Source organism: Melospiza georgiana, chromosome 17 (genome assembly GCF_028018845.1).
Source record: "Melospiza georgiana isolate bMelGeo1 chromosome 17, bMelGeo1.pri, whole genome shotgun sequence".
Classification (NCBI taxonomy): domain Eukaryota; kingdom Metazoa; phylum Chordata; class Aves; order Passeriformes; family Passerellidae; genus Melospiza; species Melospiza georgiana.
In genome coordinates this window covers 13,971,821-13,992,079 of record NC_080446.1, presented here as the reverse complement: position 1 = coordinate 13,992,079, position 20,259 = coordinate 13,971,821, and the positions used below count along the sequence as shown (strand labels likewise).

Sequence of the window (20,259 nt, the reverse complement as noted above, 5' to 3'; positions counted from 1 at the left end):
CAGTAGTAAATGAGAGCCATTTTATTCTTGGTCCATTGGTCACAACATCTCAGTCTGTCAGTCACGGCGGTTGTAAAGCAGGTGAGGGTCTTCTGTGGGGGACCATCCAAAATTCAGGAGAACTCCAGCCAGGCCGAGAGGTGAGACAGCTCCCAAGGCTATTGAAAGGGAAATAGAGCATGGTGCTCCTTCTTCTTCATACAGCAAACACACCAGTGACAACAATAACTGAACACTGTCCTTTCAGGTCTCCGGGCGTGTGACTTTCTCCTTCAGAGCCAGAGATTCTAGACAGGGCGGGGTCTTCTCTTCAGTGGTCCCCCAATGACAATTGTGAGGCAGTTGAGGGAAAATTCAGACAGACTCTCACAGTTCCACAGGTCTGGGCAGGCACACAGGGCCTCCCACAAACAGAACCAACAGGATGTGCCCCTCACTGTATCCCTGCAAGCACATTTGAGCTTAAATTTAAAAAGCTTTAATGAACAATGCACTGTCAGAATCCCACCACCATAAACGGTTCTACAGGCAGTATGGAAAGATGTGACTGGAGACAATTCCTCATATCCAGTTCAGCAACCCCAAAGAACTGCCCTGTGATCTGGGCTTCACCCCCAGCTGCAGCTACACCTCCCTCTACTGCCCAAAGGTGGCTCCTCAGCAGCTGCATTGCCAACAAGACGAGGGTGCCACCCTCTGACAGGAGTCAATGTCCCCAGCGTTCCTGATCCCAGCCAGTTGAGCCCTTTCTGCCACTGGACATTCTCAGCTCAGAATCACAGAATATGCTGCCTTGGAAGGGAGCCATCAGGATCATTGAGGCAAACTCCTGGCTACAGTGCAAATATGTAAATCAGTAGGTTCTTCTTTTTTTGGCCCTGAAGGAAACCATTATGACCTGACATTTTCCTTTCAGTCATCTACCTTCCCCAGTTCAATTCTGCAGCCTCAAGTCACTGGCTAGAGCAGAAGTATGTCCATACTAGGAAAAAAAAAAAACAACAGGGAAGGATAAAGAAACACAAGCTGTTTCCAAACCATGCAAATATCACAAGAAACCACCCCTGCTGCCAAAATCCAGCAACTGCTGCAGTGCTCCCGCTCAGCAAAACGGACTCCAGCAAGGATTTGGTGGGACCATCATGTTTGTAACACCTGAGCCATGTCTCCCCATAGCCCCGCTGGCCTTGGCTGTCTCTTCCCACCTGGATTCTCCCTGGCTGTTGGTGGAGGCCTTCATCACAAACTCTCAACAATGCAGAAGCATCTTCAGACAAGCTAAGCATGAAGTAATCTCTGTCTGCCTGTTCCCACAGCACCAGGTGAGCGTGCAGCCGTGCTCCCAGCCTGCAGCAGGAACCAGCCTGCAAGCAGCCTTCCCAGGAAAGGGCTGCACAATTGTCAGGGCAGACTGCACAGCCTTATAACCTGCCTCTGCTGAAGAGAGGCAGCACACTCGGGCTCCCAAGGCAAGCAGCAGCAGCCCACAGTTCACTGAAGTACACCCAAAATGCTACACGGTGCAACGTTGACTACAAATTTTGCCACAGACATTTTTAGATTTTAACCATTAAGCTAAGCTGTCGCAGACATCCTTTCACTAAAAATCCTTTCTTTAGGATTTTCCCTTCTGGGAAGCTGAGGCTCCAGAAAAAGAATGTAAACAATGGTTATCTGCTGCTGTGCAATGCAATGGGTGCACCTGTGATTGGCCCATGCTGGATGTTTACAATTAATGGCCAATCAAGGACTGAGCTCTCTCGGACAGAGTCAGAGAGATCTCCTTTGTTATCATTCTTTTCTTTTCTATTCTTAGCTTAGCTAGCCTTCTGAAAACTTTTCCTTCTATTCTTTTTAGTATAGTTATAATGTAGTATATGTATCATAAAATAATAAATCAAGCCTTCTGATCATGGAATCAACATTCTCGTCTCTCTCTCATCCTGAAAACCCTTGTGACCACGGTCACACTAAGCCACAAATGGTTTTTTACCTGTCACAGAAATTTTAGGACTGTGATAAATAAAAGCCAAAAACTTGGGAAATAATGCTGTTCAAGAAGACAAATGAAAAGACATTCCTAAGATTAAATTTAAAAAATATTTTATATAAATGATATTTTTATCTTCTTTTTTTGTTTAATTTTTCACACTTGAAACTATGCATTAATTCAAATACTGTGATAAAAGCATCATCTTGAATTATAAAATAGTGAAATATTCTTCTTGAAAATATCAACAGGAAAATGTTTTTTCCACCTGAGTTGTTTCAGATTAGTTCAGAATAATAAGAACTGATTCTTACAAGCAGCTTTTATTGGTTTTTCAGTGAACCTGCATTTTCCAAAAGAGAAAAAAAAAATAATGTCAGACTTGTTTCGGGTCCTACTTTCTTTTCTTATTATCTACCTAGTTTTGCCTTTCATTTTCAGTTTCAATTCTGAGAGCCGAGATGCTGGAGAATAAATGTCTCATTAGATCCCTCCCTATCCCTCCTCTCTGAATGCTGGTGTTTGTCCTGGCTGTGCTACATCCAGAGAGAACTACAAGGAAGACTTTGCTCCAGACATGCAAAACTGCTGCAAACAGCCCAGGAGGTGCCTCAGCTTGCTCTGTCCACCTCTCAGCCCAGCAAATGGGAAAAAGCAGGGAAGAGAAGGGGCAGTTTTATTGCACCTATCAAGGGAAGGACTCATTTTACTCACCTTCTGTCATAGTATAATCCCAAACACAACTGAGCTGAGCTTCACACACGATCCTCGGTGGGGCACTGGAGAGAATCAAATGGTCAAAGTGAAAAACCCCCTTGTGGTTTGAGCTAAAGGTGTTTAATAAGGGAAGGAAAAGCTGCACAGGGAAGAAAAGCAAACCAAGGGATTCATTCCCCACCTCCCACTGGCAGGTTCAGCCATCCCCGGGATAGCCTGGCTCCAGCATGGTTACAATGACGGCAGGGCAAATGCCACCACCCAAACACCCCCTTCTCTCTTCCCCAGCCTTCCCTGGGAGCACAACGCTGCTGTGTCCCTCTGTCCCGGCTGGCCAGGGCTCCTGGCAGCGCTGCAGGACCCATCCCCACCCCTGCACAGGCCCATGGCTATCTGCAGTCCCACCACAGCTCTGAGGGTCTGGAGGAATGGGAATCTGCCTGGAGAGGGGTCAAAGCCGGGGAGCACTGACCTGCACACCATCATCACACTCAGCAGCAAGGTGAAAGGAGGAAGAGGTGAGGAGGCTTCCCTGCAGAGGTGCCTCACTGCATCCCCTGAAATTTGTCCTTCACTTGCCCCGAGTCACCGTGTCCTGCAGGTTCCTTCTTCACACATTCCAAGTGGTCTCATGTCTCTGTGGTCTTCGTGCCTGCACTCCCCAGTCCAGGCAGCCTCAGTGTGCTGTCGTGTGGTGCCCACATGGTCTGTAACAGTCCATGGGGCTGAAATTTGTCTTATGTGATCTCTGCAGTGCAAGTGATCTCCATATGGCCCCACGATCCATTAGGTAGAGCCCCTTCACCCAGGACAGTTTGGGTGTTTCTGCAGGCCAGTTGGTGACAGGAGACCAGGCCCTGATGGCCCTGGGCCCACAGCAGTGTCCCCACACAGTCACACCCCACACCCCTGCAGCCATATCCCCACACATGCCCATATCACATCCCTGTAGGTGCATCCCTACATATTTCCACATCCATGTAGCCACATCCCCACGTGAGGGAAATGGATTTGTAGAGAGTTCTCAGGGCCTGACAGAAGGCCCACACAGTATACATCCATATCCAAACTTCGAGATAAGAAATGCTGACTTAGAAATGCCATGGAATAGGACAGATATTGGTGAGAGACAAATGGAGCTAGAAACAAGTTTCAAAAGACGGCATTGCAGATAAGACTGAATACTTTAGAGAAATAGAACCATGAAAGATGCATGGTAGTGGGACCCACGAGGGGTCGTTTTAGATGATTGGCTTTAAGGCATCTACAACATGGTGTGGCTAAAGCTGATAGGCCAAGAAACACTTAATAGTATATTGTAATTAGGAAATAGTTTACTTCTGATTGTGATGATGTGAATTATAACATCTGTATTATCTCACCCTTCTCATGAGACTGAAAATAGAATAAAAGTTCTTAAAACACCTCTCAGTCACCCCATCTCTAAATCAGAAAATAATATGATCCAACACCCACGTGTTCCCATACCCCATCCAGGTATCCACATTCCCATTTCCCTGCCGCACAGGCGAGTTCCCGCCCCGGTCCCGCGCACCGCCTTTCGTGTCTCCTTCCTCCCCGCCGCTATTTTTGCAAAACACTTAGCAAAAGCACATTTCCCTGAATGCGCGTCTGCAGCGGGGAAACGAAACTCTCGGTCCGGCAGGCGGGACCAGGGAGGCGGAGCAGGGGGCGGACCGGAGCTCCGGGCTGTGATACCCGGCGGCGGCGGCACCGGGCAGTGACACCGAGCAGGGACACCGGGCAGCGGCGGCACCAGCAGCAGCAGCAGCAGCAGCATCTCCATCTCCAGGAGTGGGCAGGGGTCCCCCTCAGTGCCCACCATGGCCCTCAAGCAGCCGAAGGCGTGAGTGGGTCTGGGGGCATCACTGGGGGTTTGTGGGGGCACACAGGGCATGGCTGGAGCGCTCTGGGGGTCACGGGGGGCTGTTGGTGGGGCAGGGGCTCGGGGGGTGCTGGGGAGCACTGAAGGGTGACTGGGGGAGGTGGGGACTGCAGCGGTCAGGGCTCACAGGGAGGGGTTTTCAGGGGCTGCTGGATGTCTTGGTTTTGACTGAGAGAGAGAATTTTCTCCCAGAAGCTGCTCCAGCGCTGTTTTTGGTATTCAAAGTGAGAACAATGCTGGTAACATGCTGAATCAGAGCCCTGTTGAGCTCACTCCAAGGCAAGGACTTTTCAGTGTCCCATGCTCTGCCAGCAAGGGGAGCATGGCCAGGAGACCCGACCCCAACTGGGCAGGGGGATATTCCGGACCCCGGAACCTCCTGCCCAGTACAGAAACTGGGAGCCACTGATTGCTACTGGGGAACGGGCTGGGCATTGGTCAGTGGGTGATGAGCAGCTACTGGGCACTGCTGGTTTCTATTGCGTTTTATTCTGTTCTCTCTCCTTCCCATTACTATTCTTAATAGTAGTAGCAGCAGTAATATCAATTTATTTAGTCTTGTTTCAGTTTTTAAACTATTCTTATCTCCACTCATGGGTTTTACCTTTTCTGGATTCGCTCCTCCATCTCACCAGAGCAGCGAGTGGCTGTGTGGGACTGAGTTCCTGGCTGGGGTTAAACCACAACAGTCCTCTCTTTGGGGCACAAAGAGTTGAGATCTGAGCAGAGTGTGTTAAAACACAGTTGTAAGCATCTCGCGTATTTATTTAATAGCTGTGGGTCACAGTTTGCTCTCGTGGTTCCTGCCCGTGCGCTCACAGGTGCATTTTATAAAACCCTTCCTGGTGGGTGAGGTCCCATGGAAATGTTCATCCTCCCTGGCTCTGGGCTAAGGTTATCACTGTTGTGGTTGATAACACGGGGCTGTGGTACGAGAGGACGGCTGGATCAAAGCTGCCGGCTGCGCTCGGCATTGCCGTCCCCGCTGGGCTTCGGGAGCCATCCAGTGGGAACTGCCAATAATTACACCTTTAGGCTTTTCTGCGGGAGCCAAGCCATGAGACAAATCTCCCAGCTCAGCCTTCCCTTTCCCTTCCCCTTCCCCTTCCCAGTACTCTCTGGTTACCCAAACCCTCAGGACAGTTTAACCCCTACCCAGAGCTCATCTCATAAAGCCACTCACTGTTCCCAGTGGGAGAGAATCAAAAAGAAAAGGTAAAACCTCTGAACTGACACAAGAACAGTTCAAGAATTGAAACAAAACTAAATATATTGATGTTACTGCTGCTACTAATAGTAATGAAAAGGAGAATGGAATAAAACCCAAGAGAAACCAGCAATGCCCAATAGTTGCTCATGCCCCACTGCCCAATGCCCCACCCATCCCACAGCAGGGATTGGTGACTCCTGGCCTGCCCCCTCCCAGTTTCTGTGCTGGGCAGGAGGTTCCGGGGTCCGGAGTATCCCTCTGGCCAGTCGGGGTCGGGTCTCCTGGCCATGCTCCCCTTGCTGGCAGAGCATGGGGCACTGAAAAGTCCTTGACTGGGCTCCAACTCAAACATCTGTGTGCAACTGACACTGTTATGCTAAATCCTGAACATAGCCCTGTACACACTTCTGGCAAGAAAATTAACTCTCTCCCAGCCAAAACCAGTGCTCTGTGGTATCCCAGGAAGAGACAGGGGTTTGGGAAAGTGTAGTTGTTGTCCTTGAAGGTGATTGTTTCAGTGGATCCTGGAAGGAGATGGGGTCCTTGACCCTTTCCAAGCAGAGGCACATCCTGTGGGATCCAAGGAGGATGTGGGTGTCCTAGTTACAGAGTCTCCCCCACACCTTCTCTCCCTCTCTCTGCTTTACAGGGACACCTTCTGCCAGCGGGCACCCACCTTCCTTGACTACCTGCACAGCATCCTGCAGAAGTACCCAGATGGAGGGCAGATCCTCAAGGTCAGACCCCCAGGGAACCCCATCTGGGATCTCCTGCCCAGCAGGGCAGGCTCTGCAGGCAGTGGGGCTGGTCCCTGTCCAGCACCAGCACCTTGGTGCCCAGCTGGAAGAGGGGTTCAGTGCTCTTCTCAGGGCCTGGAGGGCCCAGGTGACCGAGCACTGATCTGTAATTCCAGGAGCTGGTGCAGAACGCGGACGATGCCGGCGCTACTGAGGTCGTGTTTGTGTCTGACGAGCGGGAGTTCGACATCACCGGAGGGGGACTGGAGGGCACCCAGGGTGAGAGGCACTGTGGGCACTGGGAGAAAAACTGGATGAAGCCTTGGGGTGGCACTGGCTGGTGCTGGGAGGGACTGGGGGAACTGGAACTGATGAGGGGTTCTGGGATGTGCTGGGGGCACTGAGGGTACTGGGAGGACTCAGTGCTGCTGAGGGGGGTTTTGTGGGACTGGAGCTTGTGGGGACAGTGAGTGTGAATGACAATTCTATGTCCCAATTGCCCCTAACCCATGGATGGTGCTGACCGCCAGGCCCAGCTCTCTTGGCCTACAACGACGCCGTGATGTCGGCCCGGGACTGGACAGGGATTCAGCGCCCAGGGGTGTCACACAAGCGGGAGGATCCCCGCAGCGTGGGGCGCTTCGGCTTGGGCTTCATCTCTGTCTACCACCTCACCGGTGAGTGGCACTGGGAGCCTCAGCTGGGACTGAACTGGGCGTGTGGGTTTTACTGGAGGCACTGAAATACAGGTGCTGGGGAGAACTGGGAGCACTGGGGGTGTGTCCAAAGTGAGGAAACCTGGAGCATCGGGAGGCTGGCTGGAAATGGAGAGCAGGGCTAGGGGGACAAACAGAGGGAGGACTGGTGAATTGGGATTAAGCTTTGGATCATGGGAGGCACCATGGGGATAAACTTGAGGCCATTGTGTGGGCATTGATGAGTTGGGATGATCTGGGAAGGCAGTGGTGTCCATGTCATCTCTGTGGCCTCATGGTTCCCATGTCTCCAGACCTGCCAGGTGTGCTGAGCCCCCCGTACCTGGGGGTGCTGGACCCCGAATGCCAGGTGCTGCCTGGTGGTGGCAAGCGCTGGGACATCTCTGAGGCCCAGGACCTTCCTGGCCTTTTTGAGCCCTTCTGGGCTGGGCTGGAAGCTGTAGGACAACACCGTGCCTCAGCCCAGGGCACCCTCTTCCGCTTCCCCCTTCGCCGGCAACCCTCAGAAATTGCTGCAGGGGTCTCCGATCCTGAGCGCATCTGCAACCTCATCCAGACCTTCCTCACAGAGGCCCCTCTTGCCCTCCTCTTCCTCCGCCATGTCCGCCGCGTGGCCCTGCACCGTGTGGCCCCTGACGGGGTCCAAACACTCATGGGAACACTTGAGGCATCCCCTCAGCCTCTCCCTGTCCCGGTGCCATCAGGGGCTGAGGGGCTGAGTCTGGAGTGGTGCCTGGTGGCCCTGCGCAGGGATGAGGTGGGTGCTGGGAGCGAGTGGCTGGTGGCCACAGGCAGGGCCACTGAGGGGCCAGCCGTGGCTCTGGGCTCACAGCTGGGGTGCTGCCCTGAGCTGAGCCTGGCACACCCCCTCCGCGGGGCCTGCCAAGGGCGGCTCTGCTGCTTCCTGCCACTGCCAGCCACCGACGAGACAGCCACGGGGCTGCCCGTCCATGCCAGCGCTCCCTTTGCCCTCTCCGATGATCGCCGCCACCTGCGCTGGCCCCAGGAGGGCGAGGAGGGTGAGGAAGATGCCCGCTGGAATGCTCTGCTACTGCTCGACCTCCTGCCCCGGGTCTACAGCCCCTTGGCCGCCGTGGCCGTGGCCCTGCCCGGTGCAGATGCCTACAGCCTGTGGCCGGACCCCGAGCGCACGCCGAGCTGCGGCCGGATGCACAGCCTGGTGAGCCGCGTGTGCCGGGAGCTGGCGGCCGCCCCCGTCCTGCTGCCGGCCGGGGGGCAGGGGCGGCTGCGGGCCCTCGAGGCTGTGCTGCTGCCGGCGGCCGCGGGCGATGAGGCCGCACGGCGGGCGGTGCAGGCCTTGCTGGTGGCAGCCGGAGAGCCGGTGGCTGAGGTCCCACCCCACGTGTGGAGGGCACTGGCTTTGGGGATGCCGAAGGGTCTGCGGGAGGCCACGGCGGGACACGTGCGGGAGGTGCTGCGGCGCCATGGGGCCGCAGCGCTCCCGGCTGCCGGCCGCCTCTCCCTGCTGCGCTACGTGTCCGGGGATGGGTGCCATGCTGGGCTCCGCGGCCTCCCCCTCCTGCCCCGCGCCGACGGAACCTTCGTGGCCTTCGGAACTGCGTCAGCCATTGTCTACGTGGACACATCCGACTGCCCCAGGTGAGCCCGCGGCCCCCGGCCGCTCCGTTCCTTGCAGAGTAGGCAGGACTGCCAGCAGCCCACAGTCACAGCTCTCGCTCTTGAATTGGGAAGGGGGGGCATGGCCAAACCTGGATATTTGGCCCTGGATATTTGGGCTCCTCACTGCCCTCCTTCTCTAGTGTCACCAAGTGGGAGCTAAGGCAGGTGTCCAGAAAGCTGTTCCCCATTATCCTTCTGGTCCCCCAGCATCTCTGTTTGTCCCCACAGGGAGCTCCTGCCTGGCTTGGCTGGGTCCTTCCTGCCCTCAGACCTGGAGCCAGGCTTGGACAGCCTCCTGCGAGGCATTGCCAAGAAGGGTAAGAGATGGGGGTCCCTGGATCACCTTTAGGTCCCTGCTTGCCCCATCTAAGCCCCAACACGCCCAGGCAGCCTTGTACACCTTGGGGTTCCTCTGCAGCCCCAGTATCTCCCTGTACGTCCCTGTCTCTCTGGGGATCCATGTCCTTGCTGTTCTTCCCACATTCCCCTGTCCCCTTTGTGCTCCCTCAGGTGCTGAGTCTCACTGTATTCCTCCTCTGAAGACCTCTGTGCTCCCCAGTGCTGGTCCCCCTAACACCTTTTTACCTCCCATATCTTTCTTATATCCCCACCCACCCTGAGGTTTCTGGGTTCTCTGTGCTCCTATTGAGGGTATCCAACATCCCTCCAGAGCCCAGGTCCTCCCAAATTCCATATGGGGGCCACCCATCCACTGCAGGTTCTTTCTCCCCCATCCTATGTCCCCCTGCCAGGTCCCAGGTCCCACGTGTTTCTGGTGCAGCCTCTGCCTCTTGTACACAGGTCTCTTCTCCAACCTGGTTCTGCTGGATCCAGCCGTGACTGTACAGACCCTGCGCTTGGCTCTGCCCCCCACCTGGACATCCCAGTCTTCAACCCCAGTGACGTGGTGCCCAGCCCAAGGCCTCCCCCAGCCCCCAGCCTCCTGGTTCCCAGCCCTGTGGCAATTCCTGGCCCACCACATGAAAGACCTGGGCCCTCTGGAGGGACTTCCTCTCATAGCCCTGTCCTCACTGGATGCCCCCACGGTCCGTCTGGCTCCACTGATACCTGAGTCCAGTCTTATCTTCCAGGAATGGGAGGGCCAGCTCCTGCCACTTGATGTGGCCTCTGTGCTGGAGATCCTGGGTTGCCCTGTGGTGCCACCAAGCACGTGGCACCGCTCGCTGCCCCGCTATGTCCTGCCTCCATCCCCCCTCAGTGCCCTGCGGGCCCTGGGAAGGCAGGGGGCTGCCGCAGTGGCCTCCCGCATGGCCTCGCTGCCTGATGCAGATGTGGTCACCCTCCGGCACTACCTGTCAGACGTCCCATCCCTGACAAAGCAGGACATGGCCACTCTGGCTGCTCTGCCCCTCTTTCTGCCACTACCCTGCCTGGCCACCCCACAGCCCACGGAGCTGGTGCCAGCCGCTGCCACCCCGGCGCTGGAGCCAGAGCTGGAGCTGCCCCAAGGTGTGGTGCTGCCGGAGGCCGTGTTGCGGTGCCGGGATGAAGTTGACCGGCGGCTACTCGGGAGGCTGCAGAGGCCCCTCATCAGTGCAGCCTGTGTGATGCTGAAGGCCGTCAGAGCCGTGGCCCAAGGGGCGTATGCGGGGCGAGCAGCTGAGACGCAGGCTCTGCTGCTCTGGGTGCTGCAGCACGGGGACACTGTCTTTGCACAGAGCCCCTCGCTCCAGCAGGCCTGCAGCACGCTGGCCTTTCTGGAGACCCCTGACGGCCCCGCATGCCCACAAGACCTCTATGACCCCTGTGACAGCACCTTGCAGGCGCTGCTGGGACCCGAGCGCTTTCCTCCTGCTGCCTTCCACAATCCGTCTGTCCTCCGTGCCTTGAGGGCCGTGGGCTTGCGGCACGGTGAGGGGTGCGTGCTGCCCTCAGACATCCTAGCAGCTGCCGCAAAAGTCAGTCAAGGTGGCATGGCAGCTCTGGACAGGGCTGAGGCACTGATCACAGTCTGCAACCACCCCAAGGCACTGCATGGCTTCAGTGCTGCAGAGCTCGGGCAGCTTCAGGCCCTGGCCTGGGTGCCTCGCTCCAAGTGCACAGGAGAGACTGGGCAGCCCTTCCTGCCCCCTAAGGAGCTGAGGTCCATGCAGTACCAATCCCTGGTGGGGCTTGCCATGCCCCTGACTGACGCCTTTGTGCCAGAGGCAGAGAAGAAGCTGGGGCTGAGCCAGACCCCACCGCCGGAGAGAGTGTGGGAGCAGCTGAGAAAACTGGCAGGGCGCAGGAACATGGATGAGGTGGGTCCTGCTCTCCAGCCCATCTACTGGCACATGCAGGAAAACCTGAAGGCCTTTGGGACTGCCCCGGATAGTGCTGTTGTGTGGACTGGGTCTGGGCTTGTCGTGCCACGTGATGCTGTGCTGGGCTATCCTGAGAAGCTGGAGCTGGGGATGCTGGTGCCCCGGGTGCCCCCTGACTTCCTGTCCTACGGCTGCCTCTTCAGGGCTTGGGGAGTAGCAGATGGGGTGAGTGAGGAGAGGGCAGTGTCAGCCCTGCGCGCCCTGGGGCAGGACATAGACAGGCGCAGCTCCAGAGCGGGCACTGCCGCAGAGTTGCAGGTGGTTGTAGCTGTCCTGGAGTGGCTGCAGAGGCGAGGCCACCACGGTGAGGGCACTGTGCCGGTTCCTGTGAGGATCCCTCAGGGCTCAGGCTTTGCCCTCCGTCCAGCTGCCTCTGCCGTGTACCTGGACATGGAGCTGGAGGAAGAGGAGGATGTTCAAGAGGTGGTGCACGAGGCAGTGCCTTCCAGCACAGCCGTGTTCCTGGGCACGGAGCGTCTCAGTACGCGGGTGCTGGGCCCAGAGCCGTTCACAGCCTGTGGCCCCTCAGAGCCCATCACCCGACGCCTCCGCAACATCCTCCAGGAGTACGGCGAGGAGGGCGACCTCTTCACAGAGATGGTCCAGAACGCAGAGGATGCCAGCGCTACCGTGTGCCGCTTCCTCCTGGACCTGCGGTGCCGCAGAAAGGCCACCTCTGGGCTGCTAGACCCAGGCATGGCTGCCTGCCATGGCCCAGCCCTCTGGGCCTACAATGATGCCCTGTTCACAGAGGATGACCTCCAGAACATCACCCGGATTGGGGCTGCCACAAAGGAGGGCCAGGCAGGCCGGATCGGGCGCTTTGGGCTGGGCTTCAGCTCTGTGTACCGTGTCACGGATGTGCCAGCAGTGCTGAGTGGGGAGACACTGCTCATCTTTGATCCCAATGGCACCCATCTGGGCAAGCACATCCCCAGGGCCGGCTCCCCTGGCATCCGCCTGGACTTCTCCAGCCGACCACGCATCCTCCGTGTGTTTGCTGAGCAGTTCCAGCCCTACCACGGTATCTTTGGGTGCTGCCTGCCTGAGCCAGGACCCTTTCCAGGAAGCCTTTTCCGCTTGCCTTTTCGCACTGAAGAGGAAGCTGTGACATCACAGATTTGCTCTGAGGCCTTTGGTACAGAGCGCATCCAGTCCCTTGGAACTGCTTTCCTTGGCTCTAACCGGCTCCTGCTGCTCTTCCTGAAGAAGGTGAGGGAGCTGTCCCTGGAGATGCTGCCAGACACAGCCACTTCTGCAGAGAATACCATGCCTCTGGTCACGCTGCAGAGAAAGGAGATCCGAGACTTGGGGGCCCCTGGGGATCCCCCAAGTTGGGCAGCCATCGAGCAGCTCTCAGCTTGTGAGGAGGAATCCAGGACCACGTGGCACTACCTGGTTTTGGTGTGTCAGGGTGATGGGGAGTTGTTGGAACTGTTTCACCAGAACACACAGGCAGGACTCCATCCTCCCCTTCCCATGGCTGGTGTGGCCCTTCCCCTTGCCCCTACTGAAGATGGCAAGTGGGTGCCACGTCTGGACGCTGAGAAGGGGCAAGTTTTCTGCCACCTTCCCATGCCGATCATGTCAGGGCTGCCAATCCACCTGCATGGGGCCTTCAGCATCCTCTCAAATCGCAAGGGGCTGTGGGCCACGGCAGAGCGGGGCAAGTGGAACCGGGTGCTGCTCCACAATGCCGTGCCGCTGGCCTGGCTCCGGGCACTGGACCATCTCCGTGCCATGCACGAGGCAGGCGAGTTAAAGAACTATGAATATCATCTCTTCTGGCCAGATGTTAGCACTGCCCATTACCCCTTTACAGAGGCTGTGACTGGTTTCTACCAGGCTCTGGGAGCCAGGAGTGGCCCAAGGCTCTTTTCCGATGGCCACTCCTGGTGCTCGCTGCAGGACGCCCGCTTCCTGCACCAGGCTGTGGAGAGACACCCTGAGCTGGGAACTGTGGCACAGCGAGTCTTTGCCATCACCGTGCCCCGTCCCCTGTTGGCTGTGGCCTTGCCTGGGAAGGTGCAGGAGGGCCTCGGGAAGGCGCTGGATGCTGGAACCTATGACTGGAGCCGCTTTCTGTGTGAGCTTGTGCTTCCCAACTTGGAAAATCTCCCTGATGTTGACCGGAACCTGCTGGTGCTCCATGCGCTGGATATGTCTCATGAGGGTGTGGACAAAGTGCTGCGGACAGTGCCCTGCATCCCTGTCACCCCTCATGGCCACCTGCAGTTCATCAATTGCCTGGTGCATCCCAGAGGCCGTGCTGCCCCTTTATACAACCCTGAGGATGGGCGCTTCCCCACTGGGAATGCCTTCCTGGAGAGACTAAACCAACTAGAGAGACTGGGCATGGTGAAGAACACCGTGGCTCTGCCAGAGCTGCTGGAGAGGGCAAAGACTGTGCAGCTAGTCTGGACCAAGAATCATGCCCAGGGCTGCCAGAGGGCTGCCTGCATCCTTGAGTTACTTGAGGATGCAGTGAAGAAGGGAACAAACGACACCCTGCAGGCCACTTTCCAGAGTGTGCCCTTCCTCCCTGCTGCACAGCACACCGGTGACCCTGTGCTGCTGCCAGCTGCCCAGCTCTACCATCACCTCCATGAGCCACTAGTGGGACTCATCCAGCCTATCTTGGCTCCTAAAATGCTGGGGGAAAACTTCAGCCTCTCCAAGGAGGTAGCGTCCTTCTTGGGGCTGGACCGGCAGGTACCATCAGCTCAGGTCCTTGAGCAGCTGCGAGCACTCCGTCGTTTCTCCAATACTCTCCCTTTGGAGACCCTGCAGTACAACACCAACTGCTGCTACAAGCACCTGAACATGCTGCTCCAGGAACATCCCTCCAGCCGGGATGAGGTGGCATCTGCAGTGGCCCCAGGGGAGCCCTTCATCTTGGTAGGCTCCCGTTTTGTGCCAGTCACAGCTGTGGCTGAGACACTGTCATTTAAGGCTGCCCCATACCTTCACCAACTTCAAGACCAGTACAAGTGCTACAGAGAGCTCTGGGAGTGTGTGGGGCTGCGCCACACATTCGCCTGGGATGATTATGCCCGAGTGCTCTGCACCCTGGCAGAGACACATGCTGGAAAGCCACTGCCTGCTGCGGAGCTGAATCTGGCCCTGCGGCTTGTGTCTTGTGGCTTGATGGAAGGTGGCAACCAGCCTGATGCCTGCCAGACCCAGCAACTCTTTCTGCCTGATGAGGAGGGCATTTTGCACCCACGGGACAAGCTCTACTTTAATGATGCACCGTGGATGCCGTTGGACAGAGATGTCCTGCTGTGCCATAAACAGCTGTCCCGAGAGGCAGCCCTGCACTGTGGGGTGACCACCACACGCCACCGAGCACTGGAGAGGTGTGTAGTCAACAATGATCACTTGAGCCTCTGGGCACAGCCATTTGGTCCCCATGAAGATTTGCCAACGCGACTGAAGAACATCTTGAAGGAGTACCCCGCTCCTGATCTGGTGAAGGAGGTGCTCCAGAACGCGGATGATGCTGGTGCGGGGCTTTTGCACTTTGTGTGGGACCGCCGGCAGCACCCAGCGAAGGCCACTTTTAGTGAGGAATGGAAGACCCTGCAGGGCCCTGCCCTCTGCATCTACAATGATCGCCCCTTCCAGGAGCAGGACATTAAAGGCATTCAGCATCTGGGGGTTGGCAGCAAGCAAGACCGTCAGGATGTCACAGGCAAATATGGCCTTGGCTTCAACACTGTCTACCACTTTACTGACTGCCCAGCCTTCCTGACCGGAGACAGTACCCTGTGTGTCTCTGATCCCCATCTCTTCTATGTGCCCACAGCCACAACTGAGAAGCCTGGTAGCATGTTTGCTGTCAACACTGACTTCAAGAAGAATTTTCCAGACATTTATGACACCTTCCTACCATCCTTCTTCAACCTGAAACAGGGTGTCCTTTTCCGGCTGCCGCTCCGCACTGCAGATGAGGCTGCCAAGTCCAGGGTGTCTGACATTGTCGTGCGAGACCAAGACCTCAAGAACATGGAAGAAACACTGGCTAAGGAAGGTGAGGAGTTGGTGCTCTTCCTCCGGCATGTCCACACCATCATCTTCTCTGAGATCCCCCCAGATGGGAAAGAGTTGGTGGAGAAACTGCGGGTAACCACGGAGCTCACAGAGGATGATGCAAAGTTGAGATGGGATTTTCAAGCAAGATTAAGCCAAGCCATGGATGGGAACAGCCCCACCCCTCTCTCCTATACCATGAAAGTCAAAAATAGCAGGACCGAGACCACAAGTTTGTGGCGGGTGATCTCCCAAATTGGGGTGGAGGATGGGGCTGAGGAGTCTCCAGAGCTTAAATGGCTGCCCTATGGGGCTGTGGCTGCCTGCCTGGAGCCTCTGAACCGGGTCATGGGCAGAGCCTTCTGCACCCTCCCACTGCCCTTAGTCACTGGGCTGCCTTTGCACATCAATGCCAACTTCTCTGTGGATGCAGCCAGGTGCAGTCTCCACTGGGACAAAGGCGGCACGGGGGCAACCTGGAATGGCTTCTTGCTCAGGCGCTTGGTGGTTCCACTATACTGTTACTTTCTCACCAGGCAGTGGAAAGCCCTGGAGCCAGAAAAGCTCTGGTATCAGTCCCTGAAGCTCTGCCAGCAGCACCTGGACTCCCACTTCCTCCAGTTTTTCCCTGTTATGAAAAGTGTGTTACCTATGTTCCAGGACATGGTGAGAGAGGTCTACAAGCACCTCAGTCATGAACGCCTGCCCCTTGTGCCTGTGTACAGGGAGTCATCTGACAGGGTGACAATAACCTGGGCATCTCCAGGTGGAGGGGACATGCTAACAGAGCCATACTTTCTCAAGGAGATGCCTCAGCCAGAAATCCAGAAAGTGCTGGAGCAACTGAAAATGAAACTGGTTCCCGCATTCCCCCACCTGCAGCAGATCTGCGAGGAGTTCATTGAAGCCCAAGTGAACACTGTTGTCTTAGGGCCAGACTCTCTCCGGTGCTTCCTCAAGGCCCTGGCTCTGCCTGTGCCCTGCAAGCTGGCTGACACACCCCTGAGGACCCCAAAGAGCTGCACCTACCTGCTGCGATACTTAACAGGACGGAACAGCCACTTCCAAGGCACTCACAAGGATGGGGACAAGGCAATCCTGGAAGGCCTGCCCTTGCTGGCCACAGAAGATGGTCTTCTGCATGCTTGCAGTAGCCACCACCCTATCTTCAAGAACTCCTTTGCCGACCTCTTCCCCAAGCACAGCCACCGTTTTGCCCACAAGTATGTTCCTGCATGGATCCCACCTTGCTTTGTGAAGGAACTTGACCTCCCACAGGCCATACCACTCATCCAGGAGGTGCTGGGTCAGTGGAAGTGGACCGAAGAGGGGGAAAAGTGGCTCAGGCGGCTGTGGACCTTCTTTGAGGAGGTGGTCTGCTCCGATACCTCAGATGCGGCCATGAAGTCATTCATGAATCATCTCCAGAATATGGCAGTGCTGCCTGTTCAGGGGAATAAGAAAGACTCAAAGCACCTACTGCCACTATCCTCCCTCTCCAAGGTTCTTTATGAGTGTTCCTCTGACGTGGAAAAAGTGCTGCATAAAATGGGCATCCCTGTGCTCCAGAAGTCCCTGCTGCCCTGGAATTTTGCCTACTATTTCCTGAAGCCAGAGGCACTGCAGGTCAGAGATCCCAGGGATATAGTGGCCCATCTGGCAGACACAAGAGCTGATCTCTGCTGGGGGGATTTAGAGGAGGAGGATTTGTCAGCCCTGCTAAAGTTTGTCCAGCAGGGAAAGGAAAAGCTGGATTCACGTGCACTGGAGCAGCTCCAGCACCTGCCTCTCTTCCAGAAGTCTGGGGGGGGCTATGTAGCTGTGGCTCCCTACCGCAAGGTGCTGTTACTCGACAGACGGGTGCTCTCGAATGCCCAAGCCCTGTATGACTTGGACAAAGACATGGTGCTTCTCACACTAAGCCCGTTCCACAAATGGCTGGCTAAGCATTTGAAGTGGGAGGTCACAGATGACCTAAAGCTCTTCATGACTGTGGTACTTCCTCGGCTGTCCCAGTTCACACGGCAAAACCTCATGGAAGCTGTACGATTGTTCTTTGTCCTGAAACCTATCTATGATGATGAGAGCGTGGAGGCCATTGTGGCAGCTTTTCAGAAGGTGGCCTTTATACCAGATGCCCACGGAACACTGCGCCTGGCCTCCTACTTCTACCTTGACATGCCCTCCTTCCACACCCTGCGGCTCCAAAACAGCTTTGTGCCTGAATCTTTCTTTAAGGAGCTACGTTTGAACCAGAAAGAAATTGTGCAGTTCTTACTCAAGGCAGGTGTCCGCACCAGCCTCTCTGTAGAGGATTTTGTGGCACTGGCTGAGGAGATAGAGCGTGAAGCCACTCAGGCTACATGCCATGCTGCAGAACTGCTGGAGCGACAGCAGGAGATGGTCAAGCAACTTGCAATCCTGTTGGAAAAACCTGAGTCAAAGGGTTTCCTGAGCAAAATTGCCTCAATCCAATTTCTGCCTCCTCTGGATATCCCCCCAGACTTAATGAACCTTCACCCTCCTTTTGCAAACTGCACTAAGGCCGTGCCTCTGAAAGGCAGCGTTTCCTACTGCAAAAATGTGGCTGAACTCCTGTGGACATCAGCCACCATGCTGCAAAAATCCCTTGAACTTGAGAAGACGTCCCTGAAGGCCATGGGAGTCCTTGTAGAGATACCCACTGCCCTGGTGGTCGCCAACCTGGAACATGTGTGCAGGGCAGCTTGCTCGACACAAGGACAGCTAAGCACACGGGCCAAGGTGCTCCATAGCATGTACAGCTTCCTGCAGGAACATCTGGAGGAGGTGGATGCAGAGCACCTCGCTGAGCTGCCCGTGGTGCTGGCCAAGTCATGCGACATGGCCAGACCATGGCAGGTGGTGGCAGCACTCCCAGACGAGGCTGACTTTTACCCCTACCTCCTCAAGCCTCACCCCCAAATTGTTGTCTTTGAAGATCTCCTGCAACACCTTGGCGTTGTCCTGGTCCCCACACTAACTCACTACAGCCGTGTCCTGGCCCAAATCTACCAGGAGAGCCGTGGCAGTGGGACCCTTTCCAGTAGCCAGAAGAAGACGGTCCTGGTGGCCACACGGCATTTCTTCCAGCTGCTGCGGGAGGAACCAGAGACCCCTGATTGCTCTGCTGTGGCTGAGCTGTACCTGCTGAGCACTGCTGACTGCCTGGAGCTGTCCCACAAACTCTGCTTCAACGACTGTGTGCCCTCAGAGACTGCTCGGGCCCTGGAGAAGACCTTTGTGTTCATGGCTGCACTGCCAGTGTCTGGGTGTAATGCCAGGTGGCTGCTGCAAAGGCTGCCACCACACCTGCAGCCACGGATGCTTTCAGAGGTGACAGAGAAGCAGCTGGAGGAGGGTGGTCCACAGCCGTGTCAGTATGGCTCTCAGTGTCCTGTGCAGAGGCGTCTGCAGACCCTGCTGGTATCCCCGTGGTTTAGGCTGGGGCTGGAGTCCCTGCTGCAGTGGCAGACCCCCAAGGCTATGATGGGAATGGAGGGGGATGGTGGCTTTGCAGTGGAGCAGGTGAAAGTGCAGTGCTGCAAGGTCATCCGCACTGTGTTGGTGCACAGCGGGGCAAAGGTGGAGGGCAGCTCCCAGTCGCAGGTTATCCATGTGTGCCTGTCTGGTGGTGCCCAGCGGCTCTTCTACATCCAGCACGCAGAGATGGTGCTGAACTGGCAGCAGATAAGGGTGGTGGAGACGCTGGCGCAGGAGATCAATAACATCCTGGGTGGGCAGCTGGAGACACACGCTTTGTCCGTGCTGCGTGAAATTCTGGCCTGCAGGGAGCCGCAGGAGATTGCCTTGGTTCTGGAGGAGAACAACGTGGCACTGGTGGGGGCGGCACCAGAGCCAGAGAAGAGGCTGCAGGTGGAAGCTGAAGCTGTGGCAGAAGAGGGGCCATGGAAGGATCCCAGCCTGGCAATGAGGCCTCTGCATGGTGTCAGGGGGCCAAAGGTGCGGGGCCAATACAAACCTGTGAGCGCCCCCTTGTACCACGGGCAGGGAGGCAGTGGCTCCTTGCTGAGCAGTGAGGAGCTCATGGTCCTGACTCCGTCCATCCCTGAGGCCCTGCGTTGGCTGTGTCAGGCCATGAGTGACCTGCAGGCCACCAGCAATGACATCTTGCACAGCTGCCCCAACTGGGTGCTCTTCAAAGTGCACCAGGCCCTGGAGAAGGCGCTGGTGGCGGCCGTGCTTTGCCGCGGGGGAGCCTTTGTGGGCCATAGGGGGCTGATGGGCATGGCCCGAAGCCTGGAGGCCGAGGAGCCGGAGCTGAGGGGCCTCGTCCTGGATGTGCAGTGGTTGTGTGACTGCGGTGTGGACGGCAAGGCCACACAGTACCCGAGTTACCATCCCTTTCCCATGATCCCCAGTGAGGCCTTCCCCAGTGTGGATGAGGAGGAGGTCCTGAAGCGGGCACAGAAAGTGCTGGTGACACTGAAGAACCATGTGGACAGAAAGTGAGAGGTCCCTACCAAGGGGCATAGCACCTGGGGCAAAGGACCACCAGGTGCCCATCAGAGACCCACCATGGACCTGTTGTGGACTCACCGTGGACTTGCCACAGGCAATTCCAGACTGTCCAGCCCTGGTAGGGGAGTTTTGGTGGCAGATGAAGGTCTAGACCACTGGACATCACAGAGTAGCCTGAGCCATTGGCTTGTCTTGAGTGTGCAGTAAATAAAGTGCAAAATAAATGTTGCAGTGCTGGTAGATATCCTTCACTGACAGTGGAGTCAGGGACATGAAGAAGTCATGGGCAATGGGTGTTGAAGGTGGAGGTGGTGATGAAGGCATTTGGAGAGCTGTGGTGGGTCAATTTTGTCTAGCCAGGTGCCCACTGAGCCATTCCATTACTTCCCCTCTTTGACTGAAAAGGAGAAGAAAATGTGATAAAAATCCCATGGGTCAGGGAGATCACTGACCAATTACTGTCACAGTCAAAACAGACTCACCTTG

The 20,259-nt window shown here is 56.3% G+C and overlaps 1 protein-coding gene across 1 annotated transcript; it reads left to right on the top strand.

The window, feature by feature from the left end:
* The first annotated feature begins 4,533 nt into the window (after positions 1 to 4,533).
* LOC131090920 (sacsin-like) lies at positions 4,534 to 20,001 on the top strand. The gene is made up of 7 exons (XM_058036592.1): positions 4,534 to 4,574; positions 6,473 to 6,560; positions 6,737 to 6,839; positions 7,091 to 7,237; positions 7,570 to 8,896; positions 9,146 to 9,234; positions 9,719 to 20,001. Exons 1-7 carry the CDS (start codon positions 4,552 to 4,554, stop codon positions 19,762 to 19,764), a joined length of 11,823 nt encoding a protein of 3,940 aa, XP_057892575.1. The 5' UTR covers positions 4,534 to 4,551; the 3' UTR covers positions 19,765 to 20,001.
* The last annotated feature ends 258 nt before the right edge of the window (positions 20,002 to 20,259 follow it).